Source organism: Lepisosteus oculatus, chromosome 17, assembly GCF_040954835.1.
Source record: "Lepisosteus oculatus isolate fLepOcu1 chromosome 17, fLepOcu1.hap2, whole genome shotgun sequence".
Classification (NCBI taxonomy): Eukaryota; Metazoa; Chordata; class Actinopteri; order Semionotiformes; family Lepisosteidae; genus Lepisosteus; species Lepisosteus oculatus.
The window spans coordinates 12,722,415-12,741,300 of record NC_090712.1 but is presented as its reverse complement, the minus strand read 5'-3'; the positions used below and the strand labels follow the sequence as shown (position 1 = coordinate 12,741,300).

The window sequence follows — 18,886 nt, the reverse complement described above, 5'->3', positions numbered from 1 at the left end:
TGATGCCATCCTCCCACCAGCAGAGGGCAGATGCACCCCTCGAATGGTAAAGTTGAAAGACTCCAGTTTACATTCTGATTGTAAACATAGACGTTTCTCATTGTGGTGTTCTAGCCTATTGCTTATACATTTTGAACCAAAATGAACAGAAATTAAATATATACCGGTTCAACAACATCTAGAACTAAAAAATGTGTTGGTGAAACACATAGAGCAGCTGAATTTTAAAATCATATCTGAAAAGACAGAAGATTAAATAATTATACACAGGTGTAGGCTTCAATACCTTAATCTATCCCCTTCAACAGGAATTTTTATCTGAGGAAAATCTCAAGGCATGGAAGCATAGCTTAGGGGTTCTTTGCACATAGAATCCATCACAGATGTAATTAAGGGCCCGAGTGGCAATGCTGACTTTATTAAAGCTTGCATATATAAAAATGTCTTAATCTAGCACTGCAAACAAACTCCCACTCTTTGCAATAACGTCTCCCAAAGCTCTCTGAAGATGGCAACTGTATATACAGTCCAAACAAAGCATTCCTGCATTTCATTCAATTACCAAAGCTCAATCACAGCACAGCTAAATTTGTGTTTAGACTTTGAGGGCGTCTCCAGGTGTCAGAGCCCCGTCTGACCAGGCAATCTGCCTCACACATTCGCCACCGGCTCAACCCTACCAGGTCAATGAAAGCCCGCTGTAAGAGGGAGTTCCAGCCAGTAACCAAGCAGCCAGGGAAGTTGTTCTCCACTGCCTGCCAAATGTCCCTCATTTTTGTCTCATTCTGTTGAGGGCGCTTGTTCTTCATCTGAGTTGAGTAGTTCCACTCCTCCCCTCCTGTAGCTAGGATTTTTGCTTCTCTTGGGGCAAGACCCAGTCCGTTCCCTGGGGATTAACCAATCCTTTCTAAGAATGTGTCTGGTTGAACCTCCAAGCACCAGAGCTCTGGCAGCCCACAAAAAAATTCCAGAGGTTTGTAATGAATCCACCTTAATGCCTGGCACTTGCCAGTGACTACTACAGAGCCCTCTACACCTGCTGTACCCATCTCCTGATCTCAGCCCTCCAGGCCTCATTAGCCTTGCACTGTTCAGCAGTCATCTGCACCTCCAGCAATTTTCTGTACTGCACTAGAAACATCTGTTAAAGATTTCTTCTGTACTACCTTGGCTGGTCACTAGGGGCCACTATCTCATCACCGTGCCACCATTTTTGGGTTCCAAACTAAGGCAACATGGCTCAGCAGATCTTTGCATGTGAGAATCTCTAACGCACATTTGCTGACCCTGACTATAAGTAAGGTTAATATAGTTTCATTTTGGCTCCAAATTCAGCCAAATCATGATCCGCTGCATCTGCTTCTCTCAGCCCTTTGTGAAATTGATACACCTTTATATGCGGTCTAAACATGTTTGATTAATGCTATATTTCTTTCAATTAACATGACATCATAATCAATAACAGGCATAATATGCACAGGTTTAGTCATGAGGCTGTATCTCTACATTTACCCTGTGGTCAGTGCATTCTCTGACACGGCAATCTGCCACACATCATAGTCCAAAAAGGCATCTGATACTGATGTTATTCAAATGCTTACTCCTTTAGAGGCAGTGGATCAGATTTTATGTGGGATCTGTCTTTAAAGTTATCACACAACCCCCTTTCTCAGGCAGCACAAGGCAGAGAAAGGAATATTACAATTAAATATTTTGTACAGAAAGAAAAGCTGTTCCACTTCAGGGATTACAGAAAGGATAAGTAGAGTTTGGAAAAGGAAAAACCAGATGAATCAAAATCAATAATCATGAGAGTACTTAATATAGCAGGCTGTACAGATCATTTTGAAATGTTAAAGACATTAGCAACACATTTTAAACACACTAAGGGTGTAAAACAGAAACACCTTAAACAGCTAAGAGAGAAGGTTCTTAAACTTGGGATTATTAGACAGATAAACACAGTGAGTGTTGTTTCACAATGATAACGTGTTTATGTGTTTCGGATTCCCATTCTACCAAGGCAGCTGACAGAAGTCTAAAGGATTCAAACAAAATTAGCTGTGGTTTTTGATCAAAGAGACACAATCAACAATTAGGTCATATTTTGGCTTAGCACGCAAAGCTGCCTGCCCCATAAATCCAACAGGATGAAAATAGAACAAATTGACATAAAATGTTCCATTCTTATTTCTTTGATGTCTCTTAAAGAAGATTCTTTGACCTGTTTCAAATATACTTTATCTTTGACATTAGATGTTATTTTCTGGGAGAGTTTTTTTTTAAAATATATTTTTATAAGACTGTCAACTTCTGTTCATTTTACAATTGCACTTATTACAAGCTAGTATATGAGCTTATCTTTCTTAAATCCCTTTCTTAAGAACTGACTGTGGACTCATGGGTCTAGTTACGTTTTATTGTACAGGATAAGACACACAGTGTTTATTTTGTTAGGAGCTGCAGTAAAATAAGTAGGGCAATCTTTTTAAAAAGCAACATATTGACAAATATCACACAATGAACTAGAGGCATGATCTTCTCAGAAAACAAAAATACATGAAAAGCAGTTTAATGATCCCAAAGTAAAAGTAATGAAACAAGAAGCATTTACATCAGCTTAGTTTTGTTGCTGTATTTTTCCCTTCCCATGTTATAAAGTTCTAACAATCCCAGTTGTCATGGTTTTGATCTTGTATCATAAAGGTGTGCGCTTTTATAGCCTGTAATGACCGCATTTAAAAAGTTTAAACTTATTTTCTACTTTTGCCTGTCTTCCTTACAGTCTCCATCTCCATAATTACTAACGGCGTGAATTTCACTGTCAGGTCACAATGACCTTTAATGTGCAAGATGTGGTGAATAAGAAGCGTCGGAGATATGAACATTGAATGAAATGGATGACTAGCATGTTCTAGCAATTACGTATTACTGCATTTTGATGCATCCCCAGTTCCAGTAATTTAAACACCACTATCACACATCACATGCTGTAGAGCATGCACAAAGATTTGCACGTTTGCTTTGTAAATAAATGACTGCATACAGTGTATATTAATGTATTGTACATATCAAAAGCCTACACGAGTCCGTATTACCTAGCTGGGGTAAGAGAGCTCAGCAAGTTGAGGAAATCCATTAAAAAACTGTCTTAAAATGTAAGTCTCATTGTGCATTTGGTTTTTTCTATGGGGGTCAAGCATCTGACCTCTCCAGTTAAATCACAGAAAAGCCAAATGTTTTAATTCACTGTGGGAACATTGCTAACTTCAAGATTCTGTCCTAGGAGAGGAATATAAAAGCTAATTATAAAAATACAGGTTTTTACATGAATTTATTGAACACATTTCTCATCTGAAATTGTTCCTCAGAAAAAAAAAAATATTTGCTGAAGAAGTTGAGTCCTAATTTGCAAAACTAAATTTTAATACACTTATACACATGTATGCACACTTACAATAGGAAAAACAGCAAAAGACAAATTGAACCATTTGCATTTATTGTTAATGTAAATCTACCCCAGACTTTAATCAGATTATAATCCTGAGCACATTATGTCATGTTTTAAAGCTGCCTGTCCAAATATGACTTCCCTTGACCTGATTGAAAAGATAAAAAATGTCCTGTGTCAGCTGAGAGTAGAAACAGTTGCCGGCAGATCTTGTCCTCTTTTCTTCACTGCAAACTCCCAGCCTCCACAGACAGGCTTTAATGAAAGCACCACACAAAAAGTAAATTCACTATATACACACCACAAAACAAATAGAGGCTGAAAATATTAATCAAAGTATACACCATTACGTTTTAAGTTGTCACATACTGTACAGCTTGTTAAAACAGAACTAAAAATTTAATGTGCCTTGGAGGCAGAAGATTTAGTTATTTTGTAAGTGTACCTTTCCTTAAGACGTCTGTATTATGTTGGTTTGCCTGGATCCAGGACACATGCCATCAGACAGAATGGAGTGCCGAATAAGTAATACTCATGAATAAGAAAATATTGTTGGCACAACAAGAAAGTTCCATTTAAAAGTGTAGTTAAAACTAAAAAATACAGTACGTCTTTAAGTATTTGGTATTTAAATAATACCGGGAAAAAATGTCAGTCACTTCAGGATGCAGGAATAATAAAGATAATCCAGAACCATAACCTGGAAACGAATATTATGTTCAACAATCGTGGGGAACAGCAACAGCCTTTTCCAGATGAAGACCAAAATGTTCTGCATATTCAGCTCAATGTCAATAGCAGAAGGACACTAGTTCATTTTTTAAGTGTGGAGTTTAGATGTTTAAGGAAAGAGTATTCAATCCTCGAAAGAGCAGTGCCAGGAAAAAAGATCTGAAAATCAGCCTCATGTTGCCCTGTGTACTCAATCATTGAACAGGTGATTGTGGTGCATCACCTTTGTTTCCTTTGCTGACTGTAGCTCTCCCTGGAGTGTTGTGCTGAGGGTCCAGAGGAACCAGTGAATACAAGGTGGCTTCACTGGTTTTCAGGGTGGAAACCCATGTTCCATTTCTGTTGTTGGAGTAGTGAGCTGAAGATGTCTCTGTTCTGTATATGTGGGCCTGTTTTTTAAAGCACCCGAATTGACTCATCAGAATGAAGAAGTCCCTTTTAAAGCTTTTGGTGAAGATGGCGTAGAGGAAGGGGTTGCAGCAGGAGTTGATGGGATAAAACAGGACCAGCAGGATCTTGGAATTGGAGACAGTGATGAGGGGCAGCTTCAGGGAGGCGGAGATGGCAAAGAAGGAAATGGGCGCCATGCAGATGAAGTTTGTGAAAATCAAAATGGCCATGCGCTTAGCGATCCGTGTGTCACTGCTCGCCGAGACAAAACTGGGGTTCCGAACCGTCAGGTAGATTTTCAAGTAGCAGATGCAAATAGCGAAGAAGGCGATGACGTTCAGCAGCAGGATGAACATGATGTAGGCCTGAGAATGGGGCGTGTCAATATCCATGGGCAGGCAGATGCTGACTTTCATGTAGCTGCTCACCCCCACAATGGGGAGGAGTGCTATCAAGAAAGACAGCACCCACCCACTCAGCATCATGGCGCAGGCGTGCCACAGGCGCAGCTTTCTTTCCAGCTGCATCGCGTAGGTGATGGTGTGCCACCTTTCTAGGGTGATCATGGTGAGCGTGTACATTGAGAACTCGCTGGCAAACACGGTTAAGAAGCCTGCAGTACTGCACCCCAAGCCAGTCTGCCAGTCTATGCCGTAGTTGTAGTACTGTGACTTAGTGTGGATGTCCACAGAAGCAATAATCAGCAGGTAAATCCCCATGCAGAGATCTGCAAAGGCCAAGTTACACATGAGGAAACGGGGCACTGTTAGTTTGTACCGGCTGGTCATTAGCACGATGAGCACAACAAGATTGCCTGTTATGGCCAAGATGCTTATCGACCATATTGATACTCTGAGGTAGGTATGTCCCATTATGTCTTCACAGGGATTGAAGTCATCTGGTCTGGGGTAGCACGTTACTTCAGTCACTTTCCTGCAGTGCTCATTGTACCAGCCAGGCTCATCTTGGTCTATGTGGGGAATGTTGCACATTGGATTTTTTGCTGACCTGGAAAATAGAATCTACATTGTAATTTCACACTGTAATAAGATAATTTACAACAGAACACAATACAAATGGGGGAAAATAACACAACTACTGTATTGACATGCTTAAGTTGTTTGCTAATAACACTGAAGATGAAGACAACAGTGATGGAAGGTCAAATTTCTATGCCTGGAGGGTACACAGTTTACAAATATTCTAATAAAGGCTCCAAAGAAAACGTTATAAATATCACAATTTTAAAATCTTTTTAAAATGAAGCCTTGGGTTGTTCATTGTACAGTAGCAATAAAATACTTACTGATTTTTTTTCCAGTTTGCAAATGCACAGCAATGGCTAGGATAGGTCAAGTTGGCTTCGATCAGTTCAGTAAAGATATCTAAGTTGGGCAGCTTTTTTAGATTGTAAGTGGAGGTAGCACTGAACTTTTTAATACTCTTCAGCATGTTCTTTGGCAGAATGCTGATGCTTGTACTGGAAATATCTCTATATGGTCAAGAAAACATATAATTAGTTTGCTAACAGTTTTAATAACACAGAGAGAATTAAACACAAAATTTTAAATCTACTTTGAGCTTTGTGCATTTTCTAAAGGTCAATTAAAACTTTCAAGAGTCTATGAAAATTGTTAGGTATTTACAGATGATTTTTCAGTAGAAGAAGAATAAATAATGTTACCAACCATGTCTCTATAATTTCTCATAACATAGAGGGCTAAACAAGTCTAATGCTGGTTGTACTCTAATAGGTTAAATATATACCCTGAAATCTTGTGACTAATCTTTTCATGCTCTATTTGTTTGTACACCTTCTGTGTTGTTTGATTTGCATGTGTTTTTGTTGGATTGGGATTGACCTTTTAGGAATGTTTCAAATCTATGGATTCTGAGAATGAAATGAGTCACTGCCACTTACAGAACAACAGGACCCTGTGCTCCCTGGAAGGCATCATTGTGTATTTTTCGAAGATTTACATTTCCTGTGAGAAAGCTGAAAAAACATAAAGCTAAGTTAACACCCATTACAGAACTCCTCTGCCAAATGTTACCTGGTTACATTATATCGAGTGAAACTTACAGCTTTTCCAGTTTGGTGCCATTAAATGCGTGGCTCTGCACTTCATTAATCCCATTCTTAGTCAGCCTGCTGTAACAGGAGAGAGCTGTAAGATTCATTTCACCAACAGGGTCCCACAGTACAGAAAATTAGTGGAAATAGCTTCTGATAAAAAACTAAAAACAACTGAAAAAATGTATAGTCCTTTTTCTGCTTTTACATTGAGAGTCAAATTATTGTAATTTAAGGTGTCCTGCTGTGATCAGATGAAGATATTTGAGGTATAAATTCACAAAGAATCCTGAGATGATCATCTCCCTTAACTCCCGAACAAAGTAGACTGAGAGGAGATTTATTTAAAATCCCAATGTATACAAATACTGTAGGTCAACATGTGGAATTATTGTGAAGCAAGGATAAGTGTTCACAAATGGAAACTGAAGGGATTCTATTTTCGACAGAAAATATTCTTCATACAAAGGCCTGTGAATATCTGGAACAAGCATCCCAAGTTTAATATCACATGTACTTGAGTAAATGAAATGCTTACTTGCATGTTTGAGTCCCACGTTCTGGGTTCCTTCAAGGGAAAACTGAATAAAATACTAAAGCACCTAAGGAGCAAAGCAGACTAAATGGTTTCCTCTCATTTGCAACCATGGTTTAATTAAATCTAGAAGATGCAGTCAGTAAACTTACAGCTCAGATATGTAATCATTGCTCAGTCCCAGGAAGGCATCCGGAGGAATAAGTTCTATATTTGTATTATCCTGGAGATCACTAAAAATAAAAGAAAATGTTCAATTTAAAACTTAATCTTACATTGTCACCATCTCCTTTTTTCTTTTGCTACATTTTACTGAGATTGTTTAAAAGGCCTTTCAATAGCATTTATGTTCTACTCATTTATGATTGTGAAGAGTCTTAATTCTGTTAGTTAGTGCTAGATAGATAAACACTACTGAGAACACAGTGAACTCATCTCATATACTCAATGCTACTAAATAAGGAAGATCAAATCACATGTGAAACTAGCAGTTTTTAAGGCCCATGACAATATGCAGCCCTTGTGAATCAGTACTTGTACTGCTTGTGAGGAGTGAAGCTGTGATAACCAGTATACAGGATTCAGTTCCCAGCAGTTAAGATCAATTTTCCAGCCACATCAAAGCCTTGCTTTCTCCCTTCCTTTTATGCTCGGAACCACATGTACGCTGTCCATATATTTTATGAACTGTCTTTTTTTGTGTGACACAAAGGAATAGCTTACAATAAAAACCCATGTTGTCTGGAAGTAATTTTTGAGAAATCTGGCAGAATCTTGAGTCCAGTGTTTGATATGGTTCTGAAAAAAAAAGATTAACAGAAAAGGAAAAATCTTAAGATCAACCTCACAAATGTTCGTCCTCCTGATAATATACGAAATCTAGCATTTTTTTGTGCTACATGCTCAGTTGGTGAATCCAAGATCTTCAAAGATGCAAACCTCTTTACAAGGTTCCTGTGGGAAAGCAGGATGTGACATGACTGGGATTAAAACCAGACAAACCCTGTCTCTCTGCATTTTCAGTCTTTAAATCTATTATTTCTCAGGCAATATCAAGATGAAAACAAAGTGCATCACTTAAGATTATTAAGTCCAACGTCTGTACATGTATATGCAAACACAAAAATAACTAACCAACCCTGCCCTCAACTTTTCCCCCATTCCCAAGCAAGCTGTAAGGAAAAAAGAAATATAAAACATGACACCAAAGCATGGACCTCCTTGAGATTTCACATACAAAAGCAAAAGCTTTACTGACTAGATTCATTTGTACCTTCTCGGAAAATGTTGTTTTTAAAAGTAACCATCCAGTGTAACCAAATCAATTAGGAGATCAATGGAGGACTAGCAGATGTTTAACAGCAGGAAGACCACCTCAAAGAATGCTTCATTGAGAAATTTAATGGAAATTAATTGCTATCCTTAAGTAGTAAGAAATCAAAGCATGACCTGACTGTACCATAATGACATAATCCACCCCATGGATTAGGGGTGAGTCCCATTTTGAACCTGCTCTTTGGGCCAAGTAATTTTTGGGATTTCTGAGATTTCTTTTGTAAATATGTAAATCAATTATTTGTAGGAAACATTGTGTGCAAACATCTGTATTTGTAAATGCAAAAAACAATGCATCTTATGATGAAAACAGAGATTTTAGGAGTGCTTTAAGATGTCAACCAAAAACCTATAAATAGTACTTACAGATATTTTAGATTTGGTAGATTCCAGAAAGCATCTTTGTGAATGATAACAAGGTTTATTGACTTAGCAATTGTTCTGAAAACAATAAAGAATAACAAGTTATTAATATAAGTGCATGCTACAAATTGAAGTTTCATCAACTTACACTTCATGTCAGATGCACCATGTCGTCTTTATTTCACACATCAGCTTTCATGAACAACAAATACAACATTGTTGCTATCAACAAGTATCAGAAAGAATAACATAACATATGACTTCTGACAATATCCTGCTACATACTTCGTGTTTGCTGTGATGTATCATGACAAGAAAGTAAAAATTTCTAATAATGGATAGTGGTAAACATAAAATCAAACATTATTCCACCCCCTAAACCTATAAGGGGGGGCAAATTTAACTACAGTACATACTGAACTGAGAGCAGGAATGGTCAAACAATACCAAATTGGAAAATAAATCATTGAGATTTACCATGACAAGGTTCCATTAAGGAAGGCATTCTGTTCCTGACGATCTCTAATAATACATTTTATTTCCAAGAATTAAAAAAAAACTCAGAGTGCTGTAAAATAACATATGTGTATAACTCAAAGAAGAAATAAAAAGGAAGAGCACAATAAATTGATCCAACAGACCCAAGATAAAACTAAATTGTACACTAAAAGCTATAATAAAATGGTAGGATTCTGAGCAAGTTTTAAAAATGTCAACAGTTACAGAGTCTCTAATGGACAAGGGTGCTGTAAATTCAGCTTGTGTCTCTGTGTGAAACCTAAACTAAAAAGGTATAACATTAAATTGCACCTTAGATACCACCCCTGTTATATTAGTTCTGTGAGAAAAAGTAAGTTGGAAATAGGATGGTAGTTTTAATTACTTGAATTTTTAAAAATAGTTTTAACAGCAGCAGAAAACAGTGGCAGTAGGCAGGGGTACAGGTATCAGATTTCATTGATTCGCAGACATGGATAGTAAGAAATAGACATAGAGCAGAAAGTCTAGATTTGAGTAGGGCACAAAATATTCATGTAGTAGGCCTCATTTTAGCTAACTCAGCTACATAAGCTTGCCTCTACAGCAATACACAGAGTGAAATGATGTCGAAGTGATTTCAGAAGGGGAGGTCAGCAGCTGTTATGTTTTTTTGTTGTGATAAAATTACATGAATGTGTTGCACTGTTCACAGCACACTCTCAGTAATCTTAAGAGGAGGTTGTAGACATATTTACTGTTTTTATCACTTTATTTAATATGCAAAGAAGGACAGCGGGATTTCTGCAAACCATCTCAATGAAAGAGTATCAGACTGCCTTGAGGCATGTTGTTTTGTTATGCTTTACATGAAGGTGACTCAACTTGCATCCCTTCCAATCAACCCCATTTTACAGTTTACTACAAAAAGATATTGAATTATTTAAGATAATTAGCAGGATGAAAATAGCAATGAAGTAGCTGGTTATATCACAGTACAACATTGGACTGAGCTGGAAGGGGTGAAGGCTGCGTAGTCCTGCTGCAGATGAGTCCCATCATGAGCACAAATGCTCAAGACTTCATCCTGTTGCCTTCACAGAATTACATATCCCATGCTCTTCTATCCCTGACCTTAACTTTAATCATTTTCTCACTATCTCTGTGGCACATTCTGTCATAGTGTCTGTTCCTTTTTAAAACTTTATCTACAACTGTGAAACGGCAAGACAATGGGAGCATTGTAGCAAAACAAGCCTTCCTCTCTGTATTTTTGCCTGTGTTTAAGAGTGCCTGCAACTGTATGTAATATGAAGGACATCCCTCAATCCAGAATGTATTATTGTGGAATAAGTACCAACACCTCAGAATAAGCATGTTGTTGTAACTTTGGCTGACCTGGTGGTCTTTTCTTACTTACATTTCCAGCAGTCCTGGGAGATTTCTAAAGACACGGTGTCCTATCTCTTCCAGTGCAAAATTCTCTGTGATAACACTGGGGAACAGAACAGTCATGAGAAAGGAATTGTATGCAGATATTTTTAATGAATTTGAGAAAAGACACATCCTTATGCTGCTCATGCAACAGTGCATGTTATGCTTGCCAGACCTGAGCCTCACTGAAGATCTGTGGGATAAATTGGGATTACATGTGGCATTTAGGGCACATCAACCAGTGAACAGGCACGTCCTTGTCACACTCTACTGAGGAATGTTTATATTTCTTCCAGCAGTGGACACATGCTACAATCCTTTGCGTTTCATGTTTGATCAACCCTGTTATTGACAAATGTTAATCATAATATTGAATTTACTTATGTCATTTCTGTTCCTTTTGATGTTCAGTATATAATGTAATTAGTTTAAGTACTGATAATGCCCAATTACTTTTCTTTCTTGTACTGAAATCACAGTTTGCTTAACTTCACAGTAATTCAAATAATGACCACGAAGAAGGTTTATGGACTTGCAGTCTATAGGGATAGCTTGCTTTGAGTCCCTTGCCTTATCAGGGACTCTGGGATTATTAAGAAAGGGATAAGGCCTCGTTATAGGCTAGGCAGAAAAGGTCATAGATTGTTTCAATCAAATTAGTCTCTTTGTTCCATTTATTTTATTTACCCCTTGAAGACTTTATTGATGTCACTGTATTGAGTCCTGCATCCTGGTGCTTAAGGTTTGATTTTTCTGGAAAGGGGGTCACAATCAAACGAGCAGATAAAAAAAAACATTCTGAATCTTCAAGCTGTATTGATAACTACACTGGCAATTCCCAGGCTTTCGAAATACCTTACACTTATCCATACAATCATTTTCTGCAGCAAGATTTATTATTTGTTAAAAGTGGCTGTGAATGGTTTCCACATTATGACAGTTTCTGTAAGTACTCATTAAAACTGCTTCTTCCCAGACTCTACTTTTCCTTTCTCAGTGTTTCGTGGTGCAGTTATAGCCAGACATGGCATTCCTTCTTTTCTAGGCATAACCATTCTATTTCTGTGATACATATCAAATGTTTTTTAGATCTGTGCTACACATCATGTTCTGTATCAAAGACTAAACATTTATGATAAATAAAATCTTATCTCAATATTTACAAATCATGTACCCTAAATCTTTTGCAACACTCATAAGTATCACTGCTCTTTTTGTAATTAGGTTTATTAGAACCAATGGCAGCTGCCACATTTTGTTGATTTTTCGTACATAAACGATTTCTCATTTTTAGACGAGTTTTTGTTCAAAAATTGAACCGATGCTGTTTTTTTTTTCTGATGTCCCCATTCTGTCGGTTTACGGCTTCAAAGCAGCACATCACGTTCTTGAACCAGCACAGGATGGATGAGGACAGCACACACACAACCTCTGAAATGTGCCTTGTGGGGCCATGCACTTTAATTCACTCTGTGAGCATCTACAACAGTAAACACCTTCTGGAGGTGTGGTGCAGCTTTCACCGACAGCATTTTCTCTGATTAACAGCCAAAAGGCTTATTCTTGAGCAGGAAACTACAGTATGTTTAACCTGGCAGACTTATAACCAGGCTCTCAGGTCTTTCTGATCACAAATGCACACAGCAGCAAGGTATACTGTAGCATCACTTTTGCATATCTGCTACAATTAACTACAGTCAAATAAAATTAAACAAATACAGTATAACATATATACAAAAAGCAAGTAATAAATAATACCCCACAAAGACCTATTCATTAACTTCTGAAATGAAAAAATGAAAACAATCTTTTAATATAAGTAACTTTGGAATCCTGTGATTTACCTTGTTTTGAAAAAAAAGTTATTTTTATTAGAAACTGTCTTTGTATGAACTTTGAAATAGAGCTGAATAAATTCCTTGTATTAAGTGCACCATAAATAATTCTCCCAATTGTATCTCAAGTACAGTAAATTATACTTTATAGCTACAGTATGCTGTATATTCTTTTATCTTCTTATACATACATTCTGTACAGGTCGGTGAGTCCAGAGAAGGCTTCACTCGGGATCACTTTCAACTTGGTCATCTTAATTTCCCTAGGAACAAAAGTAATAAGTACTGTATGTGAGCAACTTTTTCATATTGCAAAGGTAATAGAACTCTTATTTACAGTATTTCTGAGGCCTTACTGATGCTTTTAGCAGTTTTTCGTAAGAATTAAACAGAAATATCAATAGTCTCTCCTTCCAACATGAATGAAAGCCCTTAAGTGCCCACAGGTGTTTGCCTGTCATTTCCTGATCTGTACTTTCACCCAAATTGGTGTTTACATCACTGCAGTCAGGTGGTTAGGAGGGTGCTGTATCATATGAAGAAGAACAAAAACATGCAAAAACAAATTAAACTCAAGGGCAAATATTTCTATAAAATCAGCTACAAAAATATTTTCTTCTTCCCAACGGAATTGACATTTTTATCTGTTCTCCCTGTCAAAAAGAGATATGGTACTTGTCATACTCTGTGTTTCTCAATCCCTGGCAACGATATTTTTTTTTGTTCATTCCTAATGTATCTGAGTAATATCACCTGTAAAAAAAGCTTTGAGAATTCTTAAGTATTTTTAGGTTTCAACCCCCTGTACTTAACATTGGGTTAGGTTATATTTGGTTACTGTCAGATTTTAGAGTTGACTGCAGGCAAATACAGATAACCTAAAGAGCTGTATTATCAATGTTTATCGACAGAGACATAATGACCACTATGAATATCAGAAGGGCGTAATGAAGTGAAGCTGACTTTTGAGCTAGAGCCTGATTAGTAAATACCAGTCATTTTGTAATAGTAGCTCTAGGGAAGGAATTGAAGAGCAGTTTACTTTTTGGATAGTTGAACAGATGAAAGCCATTTTGAACTTTGACACTTGTACAGCATTGTACTCTCAAATATTAATACATTGTCTCCTCTGCCCTAGTTGGTTTCTCGCTCTGTAATGACTTGTACACAGTTTACATTTACAAAAGTTTTAGAAAAACAAGCTCTGGTTCATCATAGTGAATAAAAGCTGCACCTATTCCTAGAAGTCCCAGTATCACTTAAGGAACAGTTTCTACACTAATGATCTGTGATCCTGGGAGTGGGGAATCTTCCCATGCTGTAAATAACTTCCTGATAACGCTGTCTAATTTCCTCTTATGTCTTATTTTGGTCCATGAGAACCTTATGGTAGAAAATAGTAACCACATTATTAATTACATTTTGCAGAAAAACGTCTATTCCTTCCCTCTTGAATATCCGTTCCTCTGGAATATTCCAGTTTGAACATTTTTGTTTTCACTGAACTAGAGAAGAAATTGCATCTGTCTGCCCACATTATTAGGGTTGTTCTTAATATTAGGGTGCAACTTGTGGAATTACTACCACAATCCAAAACAACAGACTTGAACCCTGGCCTCGTGACCAGATGGAGAGCGTGATATGTTCTTTATTGTGATTGGCTTAACAGGAATGGAAAGAATTGAAGCATTGCCCATAGATCTGACTGCCCTTGCAAGTTCTGACTTGCAACACTCGGTTTCATTTGATAGGTAATGTTTTTTCCTGATAATGGGGAAGTTTGCCATGTGTTCCCACATAATGGAAGTCTAGCAAGTATGGCAAAAGCTAGGGACAGTTTTTGTTTTTCCTGTTAGAGCAGAATGCATCGTGAATGAGGGGAATACCTATACTTCTAAATGCTATATTGCAAGAGGGAGGATAGACAAGCTGGAATGTGCAAGACAAAAAAAGATTGAAACATTAAATTATAAATTACCCGGTCAAAGAAGACTTAGTATTTTGTTTGACAGAGGCTTCATGTCAAATATGCCATGTGGCAGCGTATGCCTACTGTATTCTAGTGCATTGTACAATAAGTAGCAGGATTTTTTTGTTGTTTAATTTTTTTGGAAACAGTGTTTAACAATGGACTTCCATTTTTGCATTCGTAATGTGGCCAGTAAGTGTATGAAGGAAATTATCATTTTCAAAGGTTGCAATTTAATTTGTTTCAGCTTCTCCAAGATTTTTTAATGCAAACAAGTTATTGAATTTAAATCAAATCAAGTGAATAGTGCTTCAAAAAATATGGTGATTATGTTAAAATGGCAACATACACCATAATATTTCTTAATGCACTCGGAAAATAATAATTTGAAAACTAAATATATCTAAATACTATGGTGCAGTTTCATGACTAAATACTGCATGGTCAGCAATACCATACCTGTTTGCTTTCACCATTTCGGGGGAGCTAATTAATTAGTTCTCTGTATACAAATGAATAGTTGTCTTGAACAAACAGGTGAAAAACAAATAATTTCTCACTGTGTTTACACATGGGAGTTGGAAAACCACATACAACAATCCTTCACATTTGTTGTTAGAGTAAGATTACATTACTGGAGAACTGGGTGTTTAGACAGATAATTTTGTAAACTAGCTGTAAACAAGAAAATAGATTCTCTGTTCTGTGCAGTCTGTGTACCAGAGAAGTTAATGTACCTCTGTGATCTTTCTACATAGTCAGCATCTACAGCTCCCTGTTATATACACAGCAGTCCCAGCTAATTAATTTCTGTCACCACTGCAAGACCTTCAGTTACCTAGCAGTTTACTATCTGGAAAGAAGTAATCTCTTCAGGTTCAGATTATCCCATGTTTTTCCCTTTTACAAATATTTTCATTTTTTTGCCTTTTTCTGATCATGAAACCATAAAAACACCAGGCAAAATTAGTTTTAAATACATTTCCTTGGAATTTCTAATATCTTTATGGTCACTGCACACAATGAAAGATAAATGCACTGATTTTCTGTACTATGCCAACGAAATACTTCTGATTCCACAACAGTTAGTTATCTTAGCTTTGAATAATACCAGAGCATAACAATTTAGACTTTCTTGTATTTAAATAATCAAAAATAGATGTTTCTTTTGCAGCTTCAATAATGGCCTGATATAAATCCTCTCCATCTCTCATCAAGAATGTTTATTTTGCTATGTCCAGTTTTTGCCACAACTTTGACATCATCTGTATTTTTTACTATGTTTTTTTAATATTGTAATATAAACTATTGATATAGTAGCCAAAGGCACTCTAATCCTGTGTTTCACCTGATACATTTGTCCTTTAGGACCAAAACCCAGAGCCTTGAGAAAAAAAAGGGCCTTTTGCGTATGGAACTAGGTAGGTTTCTGTATCTTTTTTTCAAGGGGGTCAGATATAGCTTAGGGGCATTTGAATTTAATTTCTAACACATAGGGATTTAACAGGGCTGGGAAGACTTTGCTTGATTTAAAGCACAGCATATTCAGAATGAAAACTGCTCTCAGCTAAAAATGTACCACTCATTTAAATGAAGAAATAATGTTTATGTAATTATTCTGTTTAACGTCCAGGTGTTTTTTATTATTATTTTTTCTAATTTCCTTAGAAGGTCTTTTGTACTCCTTAGATCATCATTGTAGTTGACTTCCTAAAATTTCCCCACACCTACATTTTATAAATAACTCTTATGAATTAATCTGAGTTACACACCAAAGAAAAAATCATTATTGCTTTCACAGTGCCAAAAGACTGACAAAGTCTCCAGCTTGCATTGGTCAAACGTGACATAAATCTTGCTGCTTTGTAACTTTTTTCATAATGCTTTTTTATAATGCTTTGTAACTAAAAGGTTCCTCTAAAAAACATCTACAGTATATAAGCATATAGATGAAACGAAATATTAAAAACTGGATAGGAGAGTGGAAATGTTTCAAGAAATGTAAGTAACAAAAGTAAGTGGGAAAAATCTTAAAGGTTCTTCATACATCAGAAAGATAGTTTCTTTCCATTATCTTTCAATCTTGGGGAACAATAAATTGAGATACTTATGATAGTTTTTAGACCACATTTGTTTCACAAGGAACCCAGATTATACATAGTGGCTTCCCATATATTGTATAATCACCGTTGCTATTAAATTTACATGATTAACTCTTAGAGGTTTATTGGAATGGGGTATTACTGGTTTAATAATATAAACTTACTCCTCAGATCTCTCTAGAGTAATCAAGAAACTCTCCCCACCATGTCCTGGACCAGTTTTAGGGGTTTTGAGTAACTGGGGACTTGGAGATGTACAGTCCCTGTGACAACCATTATTAACCTGTGTCAAGTCTGGAGTGGGATCCTATACATCTCAAGATAAATCTTTCCTATCATGAGGTGATAAAAATGAGTTTCTTGAGAAGTGCTCATAAATAAAAATGAAAAACACATTTACTTGATCTGTTATTAGTGTTTATGAAGTTTTGCTGTACTGTTCTGGTTTGGTAAAGCATTAAGCACTGTGATATTTCTAATTAAACATTATTTTTGGTAAAGACTGAGCAGAAATGTATAATTGAAAAAAGAATACTGTGATATTTGCAAAGTTTCTGGCTGGAAAATTTAAGATGTTTTCTGCTGGATTATTTACTATCTACTCACACGCTATGCAGCATTATAAATGAAGTCATCAAAATATGATCATGTTGTTCTTCACATGATGTTCAAGGCTTTTTCCCTTAATTAAAAGAGCCATAAACATCCACCCATTCATTTACAAAATAGTAGTTACAGTCAGCCATATTGGCTAAAATATATTTGCAGGAGTAACAACTGAATTTGAAAAAATAAGACAATTGGAAAAGATCACTCACTCAAACTCACTCATTCCAGCAGTCATCATATGATATAGTTTGTAAAAGCTAAAATATTAATGTTTATATTACTATAAATAAATGTAAGATAATTACATCAATTAGAACAAGAAATTCAAACAGTTGCTATTTACTGATTTTAACACAATTGAGATTCTATGTCTTTAGTTACAGGCATTTTACTCACACATAGGTCGTGTTCTGTGGAATGTCAGTAGGCATCTGTAGAACTTTGATTCCCACACATGAGAAAGATCTGGTTGTCCCATTGCTTGCACAGACGTGGCATTCAATGCATTGCATTCCTATCAAAAGAAAGTAAACCCACAACAGGATCATTCTGTCTCCGTCCACAGAAATCTGGTCTCTTTGTGTTTTTGTGTATAAAGCGGTGATGTGTGGATCGTCTTTTTTTCAGCTGACAAGCATTAACACTACTTTGATATTGCAGTTATATATCATTAGATTCCAGAATTTTGCAGATTGGTTTTGCTCTTCTAGATCTTCATCTAATGGTACCGAAAAAGACAACAACACATTGTTCAAGTGAATAAATAGATCCTGAGCACGCAGCCAGCTTTGTTATATAGCAAGCCCATCAGAGACCTTGGGAGAAAGGACTCTGATAAGGAGCAAGTGCCTTTCTTGCTTTTCTCCTCTCTTCCTCATTCTGAATTCATCACTAAATGGTGGAGATAGATTACCTCCTCAAAAACCAGAGGAATTCCAAAAATGATAAGACACTAATTTCTGACTTCATGTTACCTATAAATGTTTGGCAACACACTCTGTGTATCTGATCTGTTCCATCTCTGATTATAGTTCATTAAAATATAAAAGAACACAGTGTTATAACCAGGCTCATACTTCTTTCACTTTAAAGTCCATTTTGCTGTCTAGTTTTGTCTGTGATTACAAAACGTTTTTTGGCATATGCAAATATTTGTCAATTTTTGGCTTTCACTTAGTTCTTTAATAAGGAGCAGTGCATGTTAAGAGCAAAATGAACTTTGTTCAGCACACACTATTCTTATTATGAAACTCACAGACAAAAATAAATGGGAAACCTCATTGCAAGACAGTCAATGAACTTACAGCTGTCTGAACAAGTCTTAAGACAAATATTTTATTAAAACCTGACAATAAAATATAAAATTGTATTTTATATTGTATTTTTCACATAAAGTTCTCAGGTTTGATCTCATGGTGTAACAGATTTTTTTAAAACAAATGTTCATAACAATCTAAATAAACAGATACAACCTAATGAATCACTTAGATATGGAAGTTCTTAACTGAAATTTGGGAGGGATAACAAAGATAAGTAAATCTCATTACATAATCACTATCATTACTGAAATTAGCTCTATA

At 36.3% G+C, this 18,886-nt stretch overlaps 1 protein-coding gene across 2 annotated transcripts; it reads right to left on the bottom strand.

Moving 5' to 3' along the window:
- Positions 1-1,619: 1,619 nt before the first annotated feature.
- Positions 1,620-18,146, bottom strand: fshr (follicle stimulating hormone receptor). 2 transcript variants are annotated; one of them, XM_015363305.2, is made up of 10 exons: positions 17,703-18,146; positions 12,818-12,889; positions 10,778-10,852; positions 8,884-8,958; positions 7,906-7,980; positions 7,335-7,415; positions 6,657-6,725; positions 6,495-6,569; positions 5,880-6,065; positions 1,620-5,581 (listed from the first exon to the last, which is right to left on the bottom strand). In XM_015363305.2, exons 1-10 carry the CDS (start codon positions 17,852-17,854, stop codon positions 4,378-4,380), a joined length of 2,064 nt encoding a protein of 687 aa, XP_015218791.1. In that variant the 5' UTR covers positions 17,855-18,146; the 3' UTR covers positions 1,620-4,377. The 2 variants fall into 2 exon arrangements, with proteins under 2 accessions (XP_015218791.1, XP_015218792.1); XM_015363306.2 differs by having other exon boundaries at positions 6,657-6,722.
- Positions 18,147-18,886: the final 740 nt, after the last annotated feature.

What these genes read in the sequence shown, in the direction of transcription:
- fshr (XM_015363305.2), bottom strand. Translation starts at nt 17,854, where the DNA reads ATGATCCTGTTGTGGGTTTACTTTCTTTTGATAGGAATGCAATGCATT. An exon ending in CTCACCGACCTGTACAGAAT is followed by an intron (nt 10,853 to 12,817) that starts GTATGTATAAGA and finishes TCTGTTCCCCAG; the next exon opens with TGTTATCACAGAGAATTTTG. An exon ending in GCACAGGGTCCTGTTGTTCT is followed by an intron (nt 6,066 to 6,494) that starts GTAAGTGGCAGT and finishes TTGACCATATAG; the next exon opens with AGATATTTCCAGTACAAGCA.